General features: G+C 42.5%; 1 protein-coding gene across 3 annotated transcripts in view; it reads right to left on the reverse strand.

The window, feature by feature from the left end:
* The window catches only part of CLPX (caseinolytic mitochondrial matrix peptidase chaperone subunit X), a 36,908-nt gene extending 33,651 nt beyond the window's left edge, over positions 1–3,257 (reverse strand). For all 3 annotated transcript variants that reach the window (XM_070377284.1, XM_005899965.3, XM_070377283.1), the window contains exon 1: positions 2,982–3,257. In XM_070377284.1, the coding sequence (XP_070233385.1) occupies positions 2,982–3,060 (79 nt within the window). In that variant the 5' untranslated portion in view covers positions 3,061–3,257. The remainder of the gene's footprint in view (positions 1–2,981) is intronic.
* Positions 3,258–18,956: the final 15,699 nt, after the last annotated feature.

Genomic DNA, 18,956 nt, shown 5'->3' on the forward strand with positions numbered 1-18,956 from the left:
AACTAGCTATTTGTAGTGACATATTTAAGTGTTTAACAACTTATGAAATGGCAAATCAAGTCAGATGCTCTCTTAAACACCTGACCCCTAACACAAATTGGAAACAAAATTCAACAAACACTCACGATGCTCACAATTTGGTAGATACTTACTGCTTTTAATAATCTCAACTTTTTACTTTATGTCCAAGTTATTACTTCAGGAATTCTGAATACTTTTTAATAGAATACTTATTAATAAAGAAAAATAACATGACTCCTATAATAGCTTTCCTCAAATTTAAAAATATTTGACAGGTTTTCACTAATGTTACTAATCTACTGGTCTGAAGGTGAACACGCCCAAGAAAAGAGAAGTGATTAGGAAATAGTGTGTAATTCCGGAAATAAAGATGTTCTATCACTTATTCATTTTGTCTTATTTAATTTGTATCGGATTTAATCACAAGATAGGGAGGGAACTAAAATCTAGCTAAAAACTATTAAGTTAGGCACATTTTGTAACTATCATGAGAATTATGGATGCCAACCAACAAGTTTGAGCATCTTCAAATCTTCATTTACCTTATGAGGTGACACCCTTTCAATGGACAAGAACAGAAAGCATCCAGAAATCAAGAGAGTTATACAGAATCACACAACTCTCACAGCCAAATTCAGACCAAGTATCGTCACTGAGGATTTTTTAAATGAAATCAAACATTTTTGAATGCACATACTTAGAACGCAAACTGACTGTTATATATGCAAGGTACATTTTAAAAACACATACACCAATAATGAAAACACCAGCAATCTGAGCAAAAAAAATATTTAAAATTTTTACTTTAATATACATTTCATATTCAAAGAGAACAGTGAAGAAAATATTAAATTGGATACATATAGCCCAACAGGAAAAGAAAACAGATCCAGTGTCTAGTACGACAATTAAGTAATTTTTCAAACTACCATTTAAAGTTTTTAAAGTATAACATGACAGATAAAGGAACAGAAACAGAGAACAGCACTGTACTTCAGAGGAGTTATGACATCTCCTTTTATTCTTAAATCACTGTACAATTTCCTGTAGAAGACTATATTGATGAGATTATTTGTTTAATTATGTTGCTGAAATTCTTAACTCTAATTGTAAGAATAACACACTAAAGTTCAATTCTAATTTTTCTTTCACTCTCTTCCTCTTTCCAGGAATTCTAAATAAAAATAACCTTGGAGGTTTTTCAGGCTTTAAAAAAAATTATATTTTTGTAGACGTATATATACAGTTTCTACCATGGAAAAGAAACATTTTATGTAATTAAGCCTTGGGAAAGTCTCAAATCCATGTGAAAGCCATTTGATGTTTCATTGTCACATAAAAATATTAAATTCTATAATGATATTGGGTAATATCTCACATTTTAATTTACTCCTTTACAGTAAAAGCTATGGTTTGGTATTTCTAAAAAGCTCTAGTAAACTTGTCTTAACTGACAAACAGATAATTCCTAAATAAGCCATTAATTTTTTACTTACCTAAGAATAGATTTAATTTTTTTAATTAACTTTTATTGGGGGAGTATAGTTTCTTTACTAAATTTAATTTTTAAAAGGAGCTGTTGTTTTGAAAAGAAAAATAAACAACTGCACACTTCCTACAATTCAGTTTTCAGGGACAATTGATAGAAATGAAGACTTTTGTCAAAAGGAGCCTTCCCTACCCAAGGAGAACACCCACATATTTCATACAGGCCCAGAAACAATATTATTGTCTAGTTCTCTAAACTTGAAGGTGAGGACTTATTCAAGCACCAAAACAGGGCCTGGCACACAGGAGGCTGTCAACAAGTGTGTCTGATAAATGAATTCAACTACCTGTCACTTTCAAGTGTTTGCAACTCAAAATTCCTAGAATATGGATGTCTACTTGTTCAGGTTTAACAGTGTATGGGGACTAAATTCACTCCTTTATATTTACATACCATTTTAGGAAACGCTTCTGCCCACACAACCTCATTTAATCCCTGTGTGAAATAAACTGTCAGAAAATAAACATTTAGTAAACAGTAAGGATTTTACAATGATACTAAATATTAGGAATAGGGGGCTTTCCCCCTCCGCCCCGAGATCACAAGCTGATAATCCAAAACAAAACGAATTTGCCTAGAACTTAGTGATTAAAACAGGATCTAGCCTGTTGTCAGCTATTCATAGATTTAGGGAAGAGAAAAATGGTTTCCCTTCCGGAATCTCTTTGCTGGGGTACCATCCCTTCGCAGCTCCTGATAAACAGAAAGGAAAAATAAACAAGCGCCACCCTTCAAAACTATTTGCGACCGTCAAGTTAGGAAACCCGGCAAACGACTGCTGAGACACCCAAGTACTTAAAAACAACTGCTGAGATAACCGGCACCTCCTCAGACGCTTTCCCGCGGCCGCCTAGAAACAGCAGGAGTCCGGTTTACGTCCCGGTGTGAGCGACCGCACAATGACTCTGACACCCCGGGCCTCGCGCGGCCTGCGCCCGGGACGGCCGGGTCGGCGCCCCGAGGCCCCAGGGGACCCCAACAGTGGCAGCCCTCCAGCCGCGCCCTTCGCGCGGCCCGCGACAGGCCCGAGGGAAACCCGGCCGGGCTCCGGAAAAGGAGCCGCAGTCAGAGCAGCCGGCAGTCCCCGGAGGAGCTCTGAGTGGGGTCTGGGGACACTTTTTAACAAACGAAGTAATTTGTCCCCCGCTTTCAGAGTTTCTGCGAAGCGGCCACATTCTAGCCCCAAAGGCCTGAAAGCCAGCGGGTTGGGGAACACAAGGGGTTCACCTCAAATGTGAGAAACAGCTGCTCCAGAGGTTGGCAGAGTCCCATGCCACGGAAGGGGTTGGGGGGGGGAGGGTGCCAAGAGAAGCACCGAGTGGTGGGGGCGGTCTCTTGCCCTCCCCGGAGTCTCCACCGCCCGCCAGGACACTCCTGGATCAAGGGCTCAGGTGAGGGACTACTTCGTTACCTCTTTGAGCGGAGACGAGCGATGAGCTAAAGATTCGCGCGGCCGCCGCTCCGCAAGTACAAGCTCCGCAGCCCGACATCTCCGCGGGGCCTAGGCCGGGGCTTCGCCCCCAGCGGCCCTCTGGGTCTCAGCGGCCGACTCTTACTCGCAAAGTTCGCTCCCTTATGCTTCGGAATCTCTTGCCCGCTCTAGGCCCAATGCAGCGTTGACCAGCTTGGCACCAGAACCTCCGCTCTCTTCGTGCCCCACTGCCGTCTACTCAATAGACACCTAACCCCCACCCTCCCCCTCCTCCTTCCCCCGCTCCCCCCTCCCCGCCCACAGGGCCCCGGGAGCGTGCGCGCGCCTGCGTCCTAGGTCTCGGGAGGGGCGTGGGCACGCGCCGCGCGTGCGTGCGTGGGACATCGATGTACGGCGAGGGGAAGGGGGCGGTGACCTGGGCTCCAATGAGCAGGCTCCTACGGCAGACGGCCGACCCGAACCGGGGAACTACAAGTCCCGACAAACGATTCTTCCGGAGGTCTCCAGAGTTGAAAAGTTTGCGATAGAAGCGGAGAGATGCATGCTGGGAGTTGTAGTCCCAAATCGTCGCAGTAAACTGGTCATTTTGGACTTTTGGCTGGAAAGGTCAAAGTGAGACCGGTGGCTTGACCGGTCTCGAGAAGTCTTGAAAGCCGCCGATTCAGTAAGAGTCGATAAGTTCCTTCTTCTCAGGGTTCCACATCCTTATCCTTAGGAACATGGAACTGGTGGCATTTTTTTACCAAGTTCTCAAGCCACTGTTTGTTGATGACAGCTCTCTTTCCTTGTTTTTTCAAGCCTAGTGGTGACGACTTCCAGCCGTTGCTAGTCCCGGGGTTCTTTACAATCCTCTGTCCCCTTAAAGCTGAGCACACTTTGGTAAATAGTTACTTCATTCAGCTCTCTTCTGTTACCCTTCCACTCCTGCGTGTGTATGGCTGCTTTCTCTCTGGATGTCTAAAGCAAATCACCCAGCTAGCTGACAAGGTGCCGGATGGTGACAAATGAATCTTTTCCCATCCGGGTGGGCACCAGATTACTTTGTATATAAGATTCTGATCAACTCCGAAGCTCAGAGAAATTGCCAAGTGAGCTTGGATATCTTCAGTTCTGAGCTGGGGGAGGAGAGAGTAGGGGGAGGACGACAAGCAAGCCAAAGTCAGAGTTATTTAACCATCATCAGTCTTGGGTCAGAGAAATGTGACATAGTTTCCCAAGTCTGGCCATGAGAAGGGGCATTGGCCTTGGCCCAGGCCACATGTGGTTTTTGTCTTTCTGGGTGCTAACTCCTAGTACTCCTTCAGCTTAAAGTGACAGAGACCAAAAGGGAGCCCAGGTCTTAACTCAGCTGCCTTCATGAATAGAATTTTCAGAGAGTATAGACTCTAAAGTTCCTTCATCCCAGTGTTTTGAAACTGTGTTTCTAGAATTCCCCCAGAAGCCAAAGCTCTTTGTGGGTGTGAGGGGACTAAAAGAGGGGAACTCCCAAACCTTCCTTCAAGCCACTGCTGAAGTCAATCAGAGCAGCTCTGCTTTAGTAAACTTTAATTTATTGAGGTTTTACTTGAAAATACAGTTGTTCTGCTTTAAAACAATGTTTGAAAACCACTGATTCTGGGACAAACTTCTTTTAGCAGTAAGCTAAGTAAGTCTCCTGGAATCTTTAACACCCAATTTAATCCTTTCATTCCACTCTACCTTCTATTTCAATTATATACACATTTTCTTATTATTATATAAAGAAGTTGTTTGCTAAAATTTATAGATTGCTATAAAGCAAGATGAATAAAAGCATTAGTTAGGCCAGGTCTCATCTGGGGGCAGCCTATGAAAGCTTCCCTTTCTCTATCTGTTCTAAGGACTTGACTTATTCAGTCAGCAAATATTTATTGAGCACCAGTTACATGCCAGACACTGAGACACAAAACAAAAAAGTTTCATGAAGCTTCTAGTGGGGAAAAATAAGATGGTAAGTAAACAAAAATATCTGACATTGCTATGATGACATAGTTCAGTTCAGTTCAGTCACTCAGTTGTGTCCAACTCTTAGCAACCCCATTGACTGCAGCACCCCAGGCTTCCCTGTCCATCACCAACTCCCGGAGCTTACTCAAACTCACGTCCATCAATTCGGTGATGGCATCCAACCATCTCATCCTCTATCATCCCCTTCTCCTCCTGCCTTCAATCTTTCCCCCAGCATCAGGGTCTTTTCCAATGAGCCAGTTCTTCGCATGAGGTGGCCAAAGTGTTGCAGTTTCAGCTTCAGCATCAGTCCTTCAATGAATATTCAGGACTGATTTCCCTTAGGATTGACTGCTTGAGTCTCCTTGCAGTCCAAGGGACTCTCAAGAGTCTTTTCCAACACCACAGTTCAAAAGCATCAATTGTTTGGTACTCAGCTTTCTTTATAGTCCAACTCTCATATCCATACATGACTACAGGAAAAACCATAGCTTTGACTAGATGAACTTTTGTCGGCAAAGTAATTCTCTGCTCTTTAATATGCTGTCTAGGTTGCTCATAGCCTTTCTTCCAAGGAGCATCTTTGAAATTCATGTCTGTAGTCACCATCTGCAGTGATTTTGGAGCCCCAAAAAATAAGGTCTCACTGTTTCCATTGTTTCCCCATCTATTTTCCATGAAGTGATGGGACCGGATGCCATGATCTTAGTTTTCTGAACATTGATTTTTAAGCCAACTTTTTCACTCTTCTTTCACTTTTATCAAGAGGCTCTTTAGTTCTTCTTCGCTTTCTCCCATAAGGGTGGTATCATCTGCGTATCTGAGGTTTCTCCCGGTGATTCTGATTCCAGCTTGTGCTTCAGCCAGCCCGGCATTTCACATGATGTACTCTGCATATAAGTTAAATAAACAGGGTGACAATATACAGCCTTGACCTACTTCTTTCCCAATTTGGAACCAGTCTGTTGTTCCATGTCCAGTTCTAACTGTTGCTTGTTGACCTGCATACAGATTTCTCAGGAGACAGGTCAGGTGATCTAGTATTCCCATCTCTTTAAGAATTTTCCACAATTTGTTGTGATCCACACAGTCAAAGGCTTTGGCATAGTCAATAAAGCAGAAGTAGATGTTTTTCTGGAACTCTCTCACTTTTTTGATGATCCAGCAGATGTTGACAATTTGATCCCTAGTTCCTCTGCCTTTTCTAAATCCAGCTTGAGCATCTGGAAGTTCATGGTTCATATAGTGTTGAAACCTGGCTTGGAGAATTTTGAGCATTACTTTGCTAGCGTGTGAGATAAGTGCAATCGTGCAGTAGTTTGAACACTCTTTGGCATTGCCTTTCTTTAGGATTGGAATGAAAACTGGCCTTTTCCAGTCCCGTGGCCACTGCTAAGTTTTCTAAATTTGCTGGCGTAATGAGTGCAGCACTTTCACAGCATCATCTTTTAGGATTTGAAATAGCTCAACTGGAACTCTATCGCCTCCACTAGCTTTGTTCGTAGTGATGCTTCCTGAGGCCCACTAGACTTCACATTCCAGGTTGTCTGGCTCTAGGTGAGTAATCACACCATCATGGTTATCTGGGTCATGAAGATCTTTTTTGTATAGTTCTTGTGTATATTCTTGCCACCTCTTCTTAATATCTTCTGTTTCTGTTAAGTCCATACCATTTCTGTCCTTTATTGTGTCCATCTTTGCATGAAATGGCCCCTTGGTATCTCTAATTTTCTTGAAGAGATCTCTGGTCTTTCCCATCCTATTGTTTTCCTCTATTTCTTTGCATTGATCACTGAGGAAGGCTTTCTTATCTCTCCTTGCTATTCTTTGGAACTCTGCATTCAAATAGGTATATCTTTCCTTTTCTCTTTTGCCTTTGACTTCTCTTCTTTTCTCAGCTATTTGTAAGGCCTCCTCAGACAGCCATTTTGCCTTTTTGGATTTCTTTTTCTTGGGGATGGTCTTGATCACTGCCTCCTGTACAATGTCACAAACCTCTGTCTATAGTTCTCCAGGCAGAGACTCTGTCTATCAGATCTAATCCCTGGAATCTATTTGTCACTTCCACTGTATAATCGTAAGGGATTTGATTTAGGTCATTTCTGAATGGTTTAGTGGTTTTCCCTACTTTCAATTTAAGTCTGAATTTTGCAATAAGGAGTTCATGATCTGAGCCACAGTCAGCTCCCGGTCTTATTTTTGCTGACTGTATAGAGCTTCTCCATCTTTGGCTGCAAAGAATATAATCAGTCTGATTTCAGTATTGACCATCTGGTGATGTCCATGTGTAGTCTTCTCTTCTGTTGTTGGAAGACGATGTTTGCTATGACCACTGTGTTCTCTTGGCAAAACTCTGTTAGCCTTTGCCCTGCTTTGTTTTGTACCCCGAAGCCAAATTTGCCTGTTCCTCCAAGTATCTCTTGACTTCCTACTTTTGCATTCCAGTCCCTTATAATGAAAATGACATCTTTCTGGGGTATAAGTTCTAGAAGATCTTCATTGATCTTGTGAATCTTCATAGAACCATTCAACTTCAGCTTCTTCAGCTGAATGTGGTGACATTCTTCATCATAGAAATAAAATCCTGTTTTGTTATGTATTCTTCTATCATTCTCAGAACAACTGAGTATTTAATTTTATTTATGGGCTGATGTTTTGTGTACTTAGCCTGTATTCCCAACTGTACTATGAGTCTTCAAAGGCAGGTATTTCATTGTATACATGGGCTGAATATACAGTATAAATTCAATAAATACTTGATTAAGTAGTTATCTTCCAACTTCTTTAGCTTGGCAGAAAGCTGGGATGGTGTCTTCAGAAAATAAGACATTAAATCAGAGCAAATTATAATTGACAATAAAGATGTTAATAGATACAAATTCTACAATTTATACAATGGTTGATCCAACTGATTGAGTATCCCAGAAGGAATTCTTAGAAATTAATAGAGTAGACTTTGTCCCAGAAAGTACAAAACAAGCAGAGCTGTATACAACTTAGTTTAACTTTTCCTCAAATGTGAGCAAAGGTCATGTGGCTTTGGCATCAGACTGGTAATGGTTTCATCACACAGGCCACGTTTATTTGGTAGTTTCGATACATCACCCCCAAACTATGCTCTGTGGGTCAAAATGTACCAGGATTTTTAGGATCAGCCCTCAACAAATCCACTACCTAGATTGGGACACGAACTTTGTGTTAGGTTCTTTGATGGTATAAATCTTATGAAGTGAAGTGAAAGTCATTCAGTCCCATCTGACTTTTTGTGACCCCCATGGACTATGGCCTGGCTGCCAGGCTTCCCCATCCATGGAATTCTCCAGGCCAGAATACTGGAGTGGGTAGCCATTCCCTTCTCCAGGGGATCTTCCCTGCCCAGGGTTTGAACCCAGGTTTCCTGCACTTTACCATCTGAGCCATTATTCAAATTGGGAAACTTATACATGAGGATATTCCAAAACTTCCATTTGGTACTTGAGCACAGAGGAATGTTGAGTTTAAACAAAGTATCATCTGTGCTAGAAAGGGTTCAAACCTAAAAGAACCACTTGACTATATGATAAAGGAGTCTGTTCCCAGTATTCCAAGAGTTAAAGGATTCTGTTCCAAGTGTTCCAAGAGTCTGTTCCTAGTCACACCCTGGGGCAAAGACATTGTCCCAACCTGTGTGAGTTTCAGGTTGGGACAATATCTTTGCCCCAGGGTGTGACTAGGTAGCCCTGAGATGGAGCAGAGCCATGAGAAAGAGCACAGGGGCTCTAGATCCATAGTAGGACCCTCTGTCTCACTTGGTACTTTCCAGGTATCCTCTGGTTAAGTTTCTGTCAGGCCACCCTCCCAAATCTGGATTTGGAGGCACAGAGTAATTTGAGATTTTCCCTGTGGTAATATGGATATTCTGTCAAGAAAGTGATGGCAAGTACTTGTGGTCTTATCAGCTCTTTGGAACAAAATACTTTCATATCATATCAACTTTCAGCACTTTTCTGATAGGCTTATGTAGCTTTAAGTGAAAGTGAAGTTGCTCAGTCGTGTCCGACTCTTTGCAACCTCATGGACTGTAGCCTACCAGGCTCCCCAGTCCACAGAATTTTCCAGGCAAGAGTACTAGAGTGGGTTGCCATTTCCTTCTCCAGGGGATGTTCCCAACCCAGGGATTGAACCCGGGTGTCCCGCACTGCAGGCAGACGCTTCACCATCTGAGCCACCAGGGAAGCCCCATGTTGTTTTCTAAAGACGGTCAAATACAAAGTAATGAATGGCTGGGAAAAGATTCATTTTGTACTTAAAGTATCTCGTGAAGTCGTGAAGTCACTCAGTCGTTTCCAACTCTTTGTGACTCCATGGACTGTAGCCCACCAGGCTCCTCCATCCATGGAATTTTCTAGGCAAGAGTATTGGAGTGGGTTGCCATTTCCTTCTGGGAGGGGTCGAGAGGCAGGCAATAAAGAGGCAACAAACAAGTGGGCAAGAGTTAACGCGGAGAAAAGTGCTGTGCAGAAAATACCCGACAGCCCTCTGGCAGATGATGGCCCTTCAGACTGGGTGGTCAGGGAAAACAGCTAAGAAGACGCCACCTAGGAGGGAGCATCTGAGCTAAGACGGGACGAGTCTCATTCAACCCCCTCAACCCCACGAGGTGAATCAGTCCTGTGCTAGGCAGAGGGACGGCCCCCAGACACGCCCATGTCAATCCGGGGGACCTGTGACTGTTAGCTTAGGTGGTAGAAGGGACTGCAGGTGGGATTAACGTCATGGGCCCTGAGATGGGGAGATTATCCTTCATTATCTGGGTGGGCCCAAAATAACCCCAAGTGTCCTCAGAAGATTGAAGCAGAGGAGGATGTGAAGATGGAAGTAGTGGAAGGCAACGCGCTGATGGAAACAATTGCAGTGACACAGCCACCAGCCGAGGAAGGCCAGCAGCTTACAGAACCTGGGACAGGAGGCACAGGTTCTCTCCCATGGTCTCTAAGGGGACCTGCCCTGCCTACACTTTGATTTTAGCCTGGAAGATTCATTTCTAGATTGTTCCAAAATGTGAAAGAGGATAGTGAAGGACAAACTTGAATAGGAAAGCTGTAGAAGATTTGGGAAAGGGAAATTTATTTATCTTGGACTATAATGATTGCAAATAATAGTCTTAAAGTATGCAGTGAAATACTAAAATTTTGCCGAAGCTGAAAAAAAAAGAAGTCAAATGCTATTTTCCAGCTCAAATAGTTTCACTTGAGTTGACTTCTTGAGTTATTTACCTTTTGTGAACTACATGACTAAAAGGCACAAAATATTTTATGTCTCTACATTAACGTTTTCCTTTTATACTTGATTCTACCTCACAGTATTGTGAACACTGTGACTTGCTAAGTAAAAAATATTTTACAGGTTAGAGTCAGAGTCATCCAATCTAGCACTGGATTTTCAGATGAGGAAACAGGCCTATGAAAAAGCAGGGATTTGACAAAGGGCACATACTATGTCAGAAGCACAGAGAAAAATAGAGCCCAAGTCTGCTGATTTTAAAACTGTGTTTTTCAGTCTTTTCTTTTTTAACCCAAGGCTCCTTTTTATAAACAGAAAAAAAAATCTTCTCCTCTACAAGAGATTTTCATACAGCCTCTGAGAGAGTCATCATTCAGTTGAGAATCACTGTCTATTCTGAATAATGACATTTCTTTTTCATAGCTGAACACTGATCCTTCAAACCAGCAGACATTGATCCTGCCAGGCAATAACAGGAGCTCAAAATGTATATTTTAAAAGGCAAAGACCAAAAAAAAAAAGCTTATGTCTATAAGTTGTATGAGACTCAAAGTAATACTGCTGCTGCTGCTGCTGCTGCTAAGTCGCTTCAGTCGTGTCCGAATCTGTGCAACCTCATAGACAGCAACCCACCAGGCTTCCCCGTCCCTGGGATTCTCCAGGCAAGAACACTGGAGTGGGTTGCCATTTCCTTCTCCAATGCATGAAGGTGAAAAGTGAAAGTGAAGTCGCTCAGTCGTGTCCAACTCTCATCGACCCCCACGGACTGCAGCCCACCAGGCTCCCCCATCCGTGGGATTCTCCAGGCAAGAGTACTGGATTGGGGTGCCATTGCCCTCTACGATCAAAGTAATACTAAGAACACTATATAGAACTTTACAAAGTGCTTTTACATCCACCTTCTCATCAGATTCTCACAGCAAGCCAGTAAGGTATTGTTATCTGCATTCTGGTTTTGCAGCTGAGAAGGTCAAGACATGGAGAGTTTAAGTGACTTGCCAAAGCAGAACCAGGATTTGCACCCTAATCTCCACTACTGTTTCCATTACTTCCCTATATCTTCTTCCAAAAGCTTGTAAGATTTTAGAGATTCGCAGAATCGTCACTCTTTATCTAGAAACATCTCACATCAGGGACTAAAATGCCATCATTTTATTGAGGTAGTGACCACCCCTACCCTCATCCTTCCTTCTCTTAAGAATGACCTGGAGTGTTTGTTAAAATACACCTAGGCCCTTTTCCTAATGGTTTTGATAAAATACTCTGGAGTGGGGCTCAGGGATCTATTTTTATTGCTGCTGCTGCTGCTAAGTTGCTTCAGTCGTGTCCGACTCTGTGCGAACCCATAGATGGCAGCCCACCAGGCTCCCCCGTCCCTGGGATTCTCCAGGCAAGAACACTGGAGTGGGTTGCCATTTCCTTCTCTAATGCATGAATGTGAAAAGTGAACGTGAAGTCGCGCAGTCGTGTCTGACTCTTTGCGACCCCATGGACTGCAGCCTACCAGGCTCCTCCATTCATGGGATTTTCCAGGCAAGAGTACTGGAGTGGGGTGCCATTGCCTTCTCCGATTTTTATTGCTAGAATACTAGAATCAGGAAATGCTAAGGTTTATTTGCAAAAATGAATAAGGTGTGTTTTCACTGTGGTGGTGGGAGCCTGTGCCTTTATTTCTCAAGGCCTCTAATTTACCACCACTAATTACCACCACTTTCTCCCTCTAATTACTACCACTTTCTCTCTCAGTGAATCACTGTTCAGCCTTGGCATTGTAGGGAGACCAAGGATTCTACAGGAAAATGTTCACCATCCTCCTGTGCCTGTCCTTGGAGTCTGGTGGCAACCTAAGATAGCACAATGTTCCCCCCACCCCAAGGACTGTCCTTCATCCTGATGTTGAGGGAGATGGTCAGCAGATGGCACTAACTCACCATGGCTTCCCTCTGAATTCATGGGGTAGAGAGTGGAGGGAAGACTTTTAAAGCGAATCCATTGGAACTTTTGGTATACCAAATCTTGAAGACAGTGCTAGAAGGCTTGTTTAGTATTTTATAAAGAACACAGATGTCAGGAATAGGAGGAATGATGTGTGGCTCCTAGCTGGGTCATTTACCAGCTGTGTGACTTCCAGCAAGTTACTTCATAAGCCTGTTTTTTTGCAACTATAAATCGGGATGCTCCTGACTCCCTAGGGTTAATGTGAATAAATGATTCTGAGTCATAGTACACAGTAGGTGCTTAATAAATAATTTTTTACTGTACAAGGTCTTCCTTTTATGCCTATAAAGAGTTTCTTTTTAGTTATGGTTCAGCTTGTTGATGATCCCACCCTATTCCACTATACCTTAGCAGTATAAGAAGCTCGCTTGATTTCAAATGCAAAATTGAAGAGAAAAGATGAAAGAGAAGAGGATACAGATCCTTAGTTTACAAGTCCTTTACAATTTGCAGTTAATTTGCCTTAGCCATATAATTAGATAATAAGAGATATTTATGTTTCAGTAACAATTGTTATCATTTACATTTTGGTCATCTGATGCAAACACACGACTCATTGGAAAAGTCCCTGATGCAGGGAAAGATTGAGGGCAGAAGGAGAAGAGGGTGTCAGAGGATGAGATGGCTGGACGGCATCACTGATGCAGTGAACATGAACTTGGGCAAAGTCCGGGAGATTGTGAGGGACAGGAAGGCCTGGCGTGCTGCAGTTCATGAGATCGCAAAGAGTCAGACACAACCGGGTGACTGAACAACAACAACAAATTACTTGCAAGCACCCATTGGGCCGTGTGTGTAAAATATGTACCTGTTGGTAAGTCAGTAAGAGAACATGCGAGAAAGCGTCTTAGCCAACAGAATATATGTTGCAATGTTGGCAATTCAAAGTTCATGTATTTTGCTCATACTCAGGCCTTCAGAATCACATTCTGTGCCTATTTACTCATTTTTTTTTTTAAATATTTATTTCTTTGGCTGCACCAGATCTTAGTTGCACCGCAAGATCTTTTAGTTGCATCCTATGGCATCTAGTTCCCTGACCGGGGATTGAACCTAGGCACCCTGAATTGGAAGCGCAGAGTCTTAGCCACTGGACCACCAGGGAAGTCCTTATTTACTCATTTTAAATATTGATTTGATTACATGGAGCCTTATGACCATAAGTGGGTGAGTAAATTAGAAAGGGGAGCAGTGCTAAAAGCAGTCATATTAACCACTGCCAAAGGGTTCTCAAGAACTTGACAAAAAAGGAGGAAACAGAAAAATGGATGCATGAACTCCGTAAAACAGAGAAGGCGACGGGACCCCACTCCAGTACTCTTGCCTGGAAAATCCCATGGACGGAGGAGCCTGGTAGGCTGCAGTCCATGGGTTTTCACAGAGTCAGACACAACTGAGCGACTTCCCTTTCACTTTTCACTTTCATGCATTGGAGAAGGCGATGGCACCCCACTCCACTGTTCTTGCCTGGGGAATCCCAGGGACGGGGGAGCCTGGTGGGCTGCAGTCCATGGGGTCTCACAGAGTCGGACACGACTGAACCAACTTAGCAGCAGCAGAACACCATAAGAAGACTGTCTCATAGATGCAGAGAATAAATGGCTGGCTACCAGAAGCGAGGGGGGTTGGGGGTAGGGAAGATAGGTGAAGGGGATTAAGAGGTACAAGCCTTCAATTACTAATATACACTGTATTCATACATTTGTTCAGGTGATCTTTATAACAGTTCCATGAGATACATATTATTTTCTCAAATTTATAGTTGAGAAAACTGAAGCATGCAGAGGTTAGACAACTTGTCCGAAATTACACTGCCAGTAAGTTAAAATAAACAATATTGAATCCAGGTACTCTACTTCGGTAGTCATGCATGTAAACACTGTACTATATTCCACAGGATGCATTATTAGATTGCCTTGGATGAAATACACTTTTTATTGCACTGTTAGGCTTTTAAAAAATAAAATTTTCCAAGAACATGCATGCAAATTCTGATGTTACAATGTAAGGTGAAAATTGTCAGGCAATGTTTTAAAGAATTAAAGTAAACTCAGGAATTGTTTTTAAAATGAGCAAGCAATTAGAGGCTATCAAAAGTGACCAGAGTAGGGACTTCCTACTAATGGTTAAGACTCCATGCTCCCAATCCAGGGTGCCTGGGTTCAATCCCTGGTCACAGAACTAGATCCCACATGCCACAACTAAGAGCTGGTATAACCAAATAAGGGGAAAAAAAGGAAGGGAAGAGCAGGGTGGTCTCTGGTGGTCCAGTGGTTAAGACCCCATGCTTGTACTGCAGGAGGCATGGGTTTGATCCCTGAGGGCATGGCAACCCACTCCAGTATTCTTGCCTGGAGAATCCCCATGGACAGAGGAGCCTGGCAGGTTGTAGTCCGTGGGGTTGCAAAGAGTCGGACACGACTGAGCGACTAACATACACACATACACAGGGCAACTAAGATCCCATACAATGCGTGACACAGCCAAAAACAATTTTTTTTATTTAAAAAATTAAAAAATAAGTAGGGCTTCCCTGGTGGTCTAGCAGTTAAGAATCCACCTTGCAAAGCAAGGGATGCCAGTTCGATCGCTGGTCTGGGAAGATCCCACGTGCTGTGAGGCAGCTAAGCCCATGTGCCACAAATCTGAGCCCACGTGCTACAACTACTGAAGCCCGTGCACCAAGAGCCTGTGTTCCACAACAAGAGAAGTCACTGCAATGAGAAACCCGCATACCGCAACTAGAGAGCAGCCCCGGCTTGCCACAGCTAGAGAAAGCCCACGTGCAGCAACAAAAACCCAGCACAGCCAGAAAGTAAGCAATAAATCTTTTTAAAAATAAATAAGAATATATAATTGTTAAAATTATATGAATAAAATTGAATTAGTATTTGTGTAATGGCAAAACAGTCTTCAAGCACTGAGACAAAGTTAAGACATTTTCAGATAATAAAAATTGATAGAACAAACTTATAAGACTTGCACTTCTGCTGCTCCTGCTGCTAAGTCGATTCAGTCGTGTCCAACTCTGTGCGACCCCAAAGACAGCAGCCCACCAGGCTCCGCCCTCCCTGGGATTCTCCAGGCAAGAACACTGGAGTGGGTTGCCATTTCCTTCTCCAATGCATGAAAGTGAAAAGTGAAAGTGAAGTCGCTCAGTCGGGTCCGACTCTTAGTGACCCCATGGACTGCAGCCCACCAGGCTCCTCCGTCCATGGGATTCTCCAGGCAAGAGTACTGGAGTGGGGTGCCATTGCCTTCTCTCTTGGTGTCAAAACTTACTACAAAGCTACAGTAATAAAGACAGAGAATACTGTCATAAGAATAGACAAACAGAGCAATAGAATAGAACTAAGAGTCCAGAAACAAATCCTCAATTTTACAGTCAATTGATTTTCAACGAGTGCCAAGCCTATTCAATAAGAAAGAAGAATCTTCACCAAAAAAAAAAAAAAAAAAAGATGTTGGTTCAACTGGATATACACATACAAATGAAGTTGGATCTCTACCCATATCCAATATATACATTTACTCAAAATGAGTCGAAGACCTAAGTGCAAATGCTAAAACTATAAAACTGTCAGAAGAGAATAAAGGTATAAGTTTATGACTTTGAATTAGGCAACAGTTTCTTAGATAGGGCACCAAAAACATAAGCAACCAAAAACAAATAAATTGAACTCTATCAAAATTAAAAACTTTTGTGCTTCAGAAGACACTCTCATTAAAGTGAAATACAACCCATACAATGGGGAGAAATATTTGCAAATCAAGTATTGATAAGGGCCTAGTATTCAGAATATATAAAGAACTCTTACAACTCAACAGTAAAAAGATAACTCAATTTTAAAAGGGGGTGAATGTCTGTGTCCTCAAAGAACTCTTAACAACTCAACAGTAAAAAGATAACTCAATTTTAAAAGGGGACGAATGTCTGTGTCCTCACAAAATTCATATGTTGAAACCTAATCCCCAGTGTGATGATATTAAGGGCTGGGGCATTTGGGAAGTAATGAGAGCCCTCATTAAGGAGATCAGTGCCCTTATAAAATAGGCCTCAGAGAGCACTCTTGCCCTTCCCACTTTATGAGCCAGGAAGTGGACCCTCACCAGATACCAAATATATCAGACCTTGATCTCGGACTTCCCAACCTCCAGAACTATAAAAAATGTGTTTCTATTGTTTATAAATCACATGGTCTTTGATATTTTTGTTATAGCAGCTCAAATAGACTAAGACAATGAGCAAAGAATTTGAATAGACATTTCTCCAGAGAAGATATACAAATGACCAATTTGTTGTCATTCAGTAACTCAGTTGTGTCCGACTCTTTGGGACCCCGTGCACTGCAGCATGCCAAGCTTCCCTGTCCATCACCATCTCCCAGAGTTTGCTCAAACTCATGTCCATTGAGTCAGTGATGCCATCCAACCATCTTATCCTCTGTCATCCCCTTCTCCTACCTTCAATCTTTCCCAGCATCAGGGTCTCTTACAATGAGTCAGTTCTTCACATCAGATGGCCAAAATATTGCAGTTTCAGCTTCAGGACCAGTCCTTCCAATGAATATTCAGGACTGGTTTCCTTTAGGATTGACTGGTTGGATCTCCTTGCAGTCCAAGGGACTCTCAAGAGTCTTCTCCAACACCACAGTTCAAAAGCATCAATCCTTTGGCACTCAGCCTTCTTTATCGTCCAACTCTCACATCCATACATGACTACTGGAAAAACCATAGCTTTGACTGTACGCAACTTTGTTGGCAAAGTAATGTCTCTGCTTTTTAATATGCTGTCTAGGTTGGTAATAGCTTTTCTTCCAAGGAGCAAGCGTCTTTGAATTTCACGTCTGCAGTCACCATCTGCAGTGATTTTCAAGCCTAAGAAAATAAAATCTGTCACTGTTTCCATTGTTTCCCCATCTATTTGCCATGGAGTGATGGGACCAGATGCCATGATCTTAGTTTTTTGAATGTTGAGTTTTAAGCCAGCTTTTTCACTCTTCTTTCACTTTCATCAAGAGGCTCTTTAGTTCCTCTTTGCTTTCTGCCATAAGGGTGGTGTCCTCTGCCAATAAGTATGGAAAAAGATGCTCAACATCACTAGTCATTCAGTTCAGTTCAGTCGCTCAGTTGTGTCCGACTTTTTGCGACCCCATGAATCGCAGCACGCCAGGCCTCCCTGTCCATCACCAACTCCCGGAGTTAGCCATTAGGAAAATGCAAATCAAAACCACAGTGAGATACCACTTCACACCCACTAGATGGCTATAACTCAAAAAAGCAGAAATCACCCAGGTGGTGGTAAGGATGTAGAGAAATTACAACCCTCCAACAGTGCTGCTGGGAATGTAAAATGATGCAGCTGCCATGGAAAACAATTTAGCAGTTCCTCAAAGATTAAACCCAGAAATATTACATGACTTAGCAATTCTACTCCTGGGTATATACCTAAGAGAATTGAAAAGATACGATCATACAAAGACTTCTACAGGGTGTTTATAGCAACATTATTCAAAATAGGCAAAAAATGGACACAACTCAAATGTTCATCAACTTATTAATAGATAAATTGTGGTATATCCATAGAATAAAATACTATTCAGCCATAAAGAGTAATGGCATATCCTATGGCTGGTTCATGTCAATGTATGGCAGAAACCAAGACAACATTATAAAGAAATTATCCCTCAATTAAAAATAAATTTTTTTTAAGTAATGACATATCAATACATGCTACAATATAGATGAACCTCGAAGACATGCTAAGTGAAAGAGACCAGTGCCACAACTACAGAGTCTATGCACTCTAGAGCCCATGCTCTGCAACTAGAGAGAAGTCCACATGCCACAGTGAAGATCCCATAAGCTGAAACCAAGCCCCAACACAGTCAAAAATAAATACTTTTTTAAAGTTAAAAAAAAAGTTTTTAATCACACATAGAAACTACAAAAACTGACCAAGTACTAGGTCACAAAGTAATACACAACAGATTTCAAAGAATTGGTATCACACAGATCTCATTTGTTGTATTTAAAACCTCCTGATGTTTGGAAATGGAAAACTCTAAACTCCCAGTAAACCCACTGTTGGGCTGAACCTGCAGGCCTAGTAAGCCTTGTAGCCTAGCCTCAAGACCAAAGAGCCAAGAGACAGTACCAGATATTAATGGTTTATCGGGCAGAGGTTCTTACACATCTACACCAAAAGGTCCTGGAGATCTGCCCCACTGTGTACAACAGACATGTACATGGTAGCAATCTTTGTTACTTGGGGGTGAAGGGATTTGAAGTCAGGTTGACTCATCAGTTACCAGGAAAACCAGCAGCCAGGGCAGGGGGCAAGCACATAGTTACTAATTAAGCCCTATAATTAAGATGATTGGATATTCACGTGAGTGAAGCAGGGCCTGGTTAGCAGAGGCTGTACAGAGAACAAGAGAACAGCCATCTTGAGCGGACTGACCATACCCACAGTGATCTGCTCATTGTTCCACTGAAGTATTCACCTTTCAGGTTGCCTCCCCAGCTCTCCAAGATTCCTTGCCACTTCCCCAGCAACCATAACTGTATAATAGGACTGCCCTTTAAACTCCACTCCCCACTATGGCCACAGTTGATTGGACTAGAGGTAGAGCCCTAATTCAAAATGAACCAATCAGATTCTCCAAGGAATCTGGGCTTAGGTCACCAGTCTTCATTAGCTTGAAGAGAGATGCCCACCTCTTCTAT

This window comes from Bos mutus, chromosome 10 (assembly GCF_027580195.1).
Source record: "Bos mutus isolate GX-2022 chromosome 10, NWIPB_WYAK_1.1, whole genome shotgun sequence".
In the NCBI taxonomy this organism is placed as follows: domain Eukaryota; kingdom Metazoa; phylum Chordata; class Mammalia; order Artiodactyla; family Bovidae; genus Bos; species Bos mutus.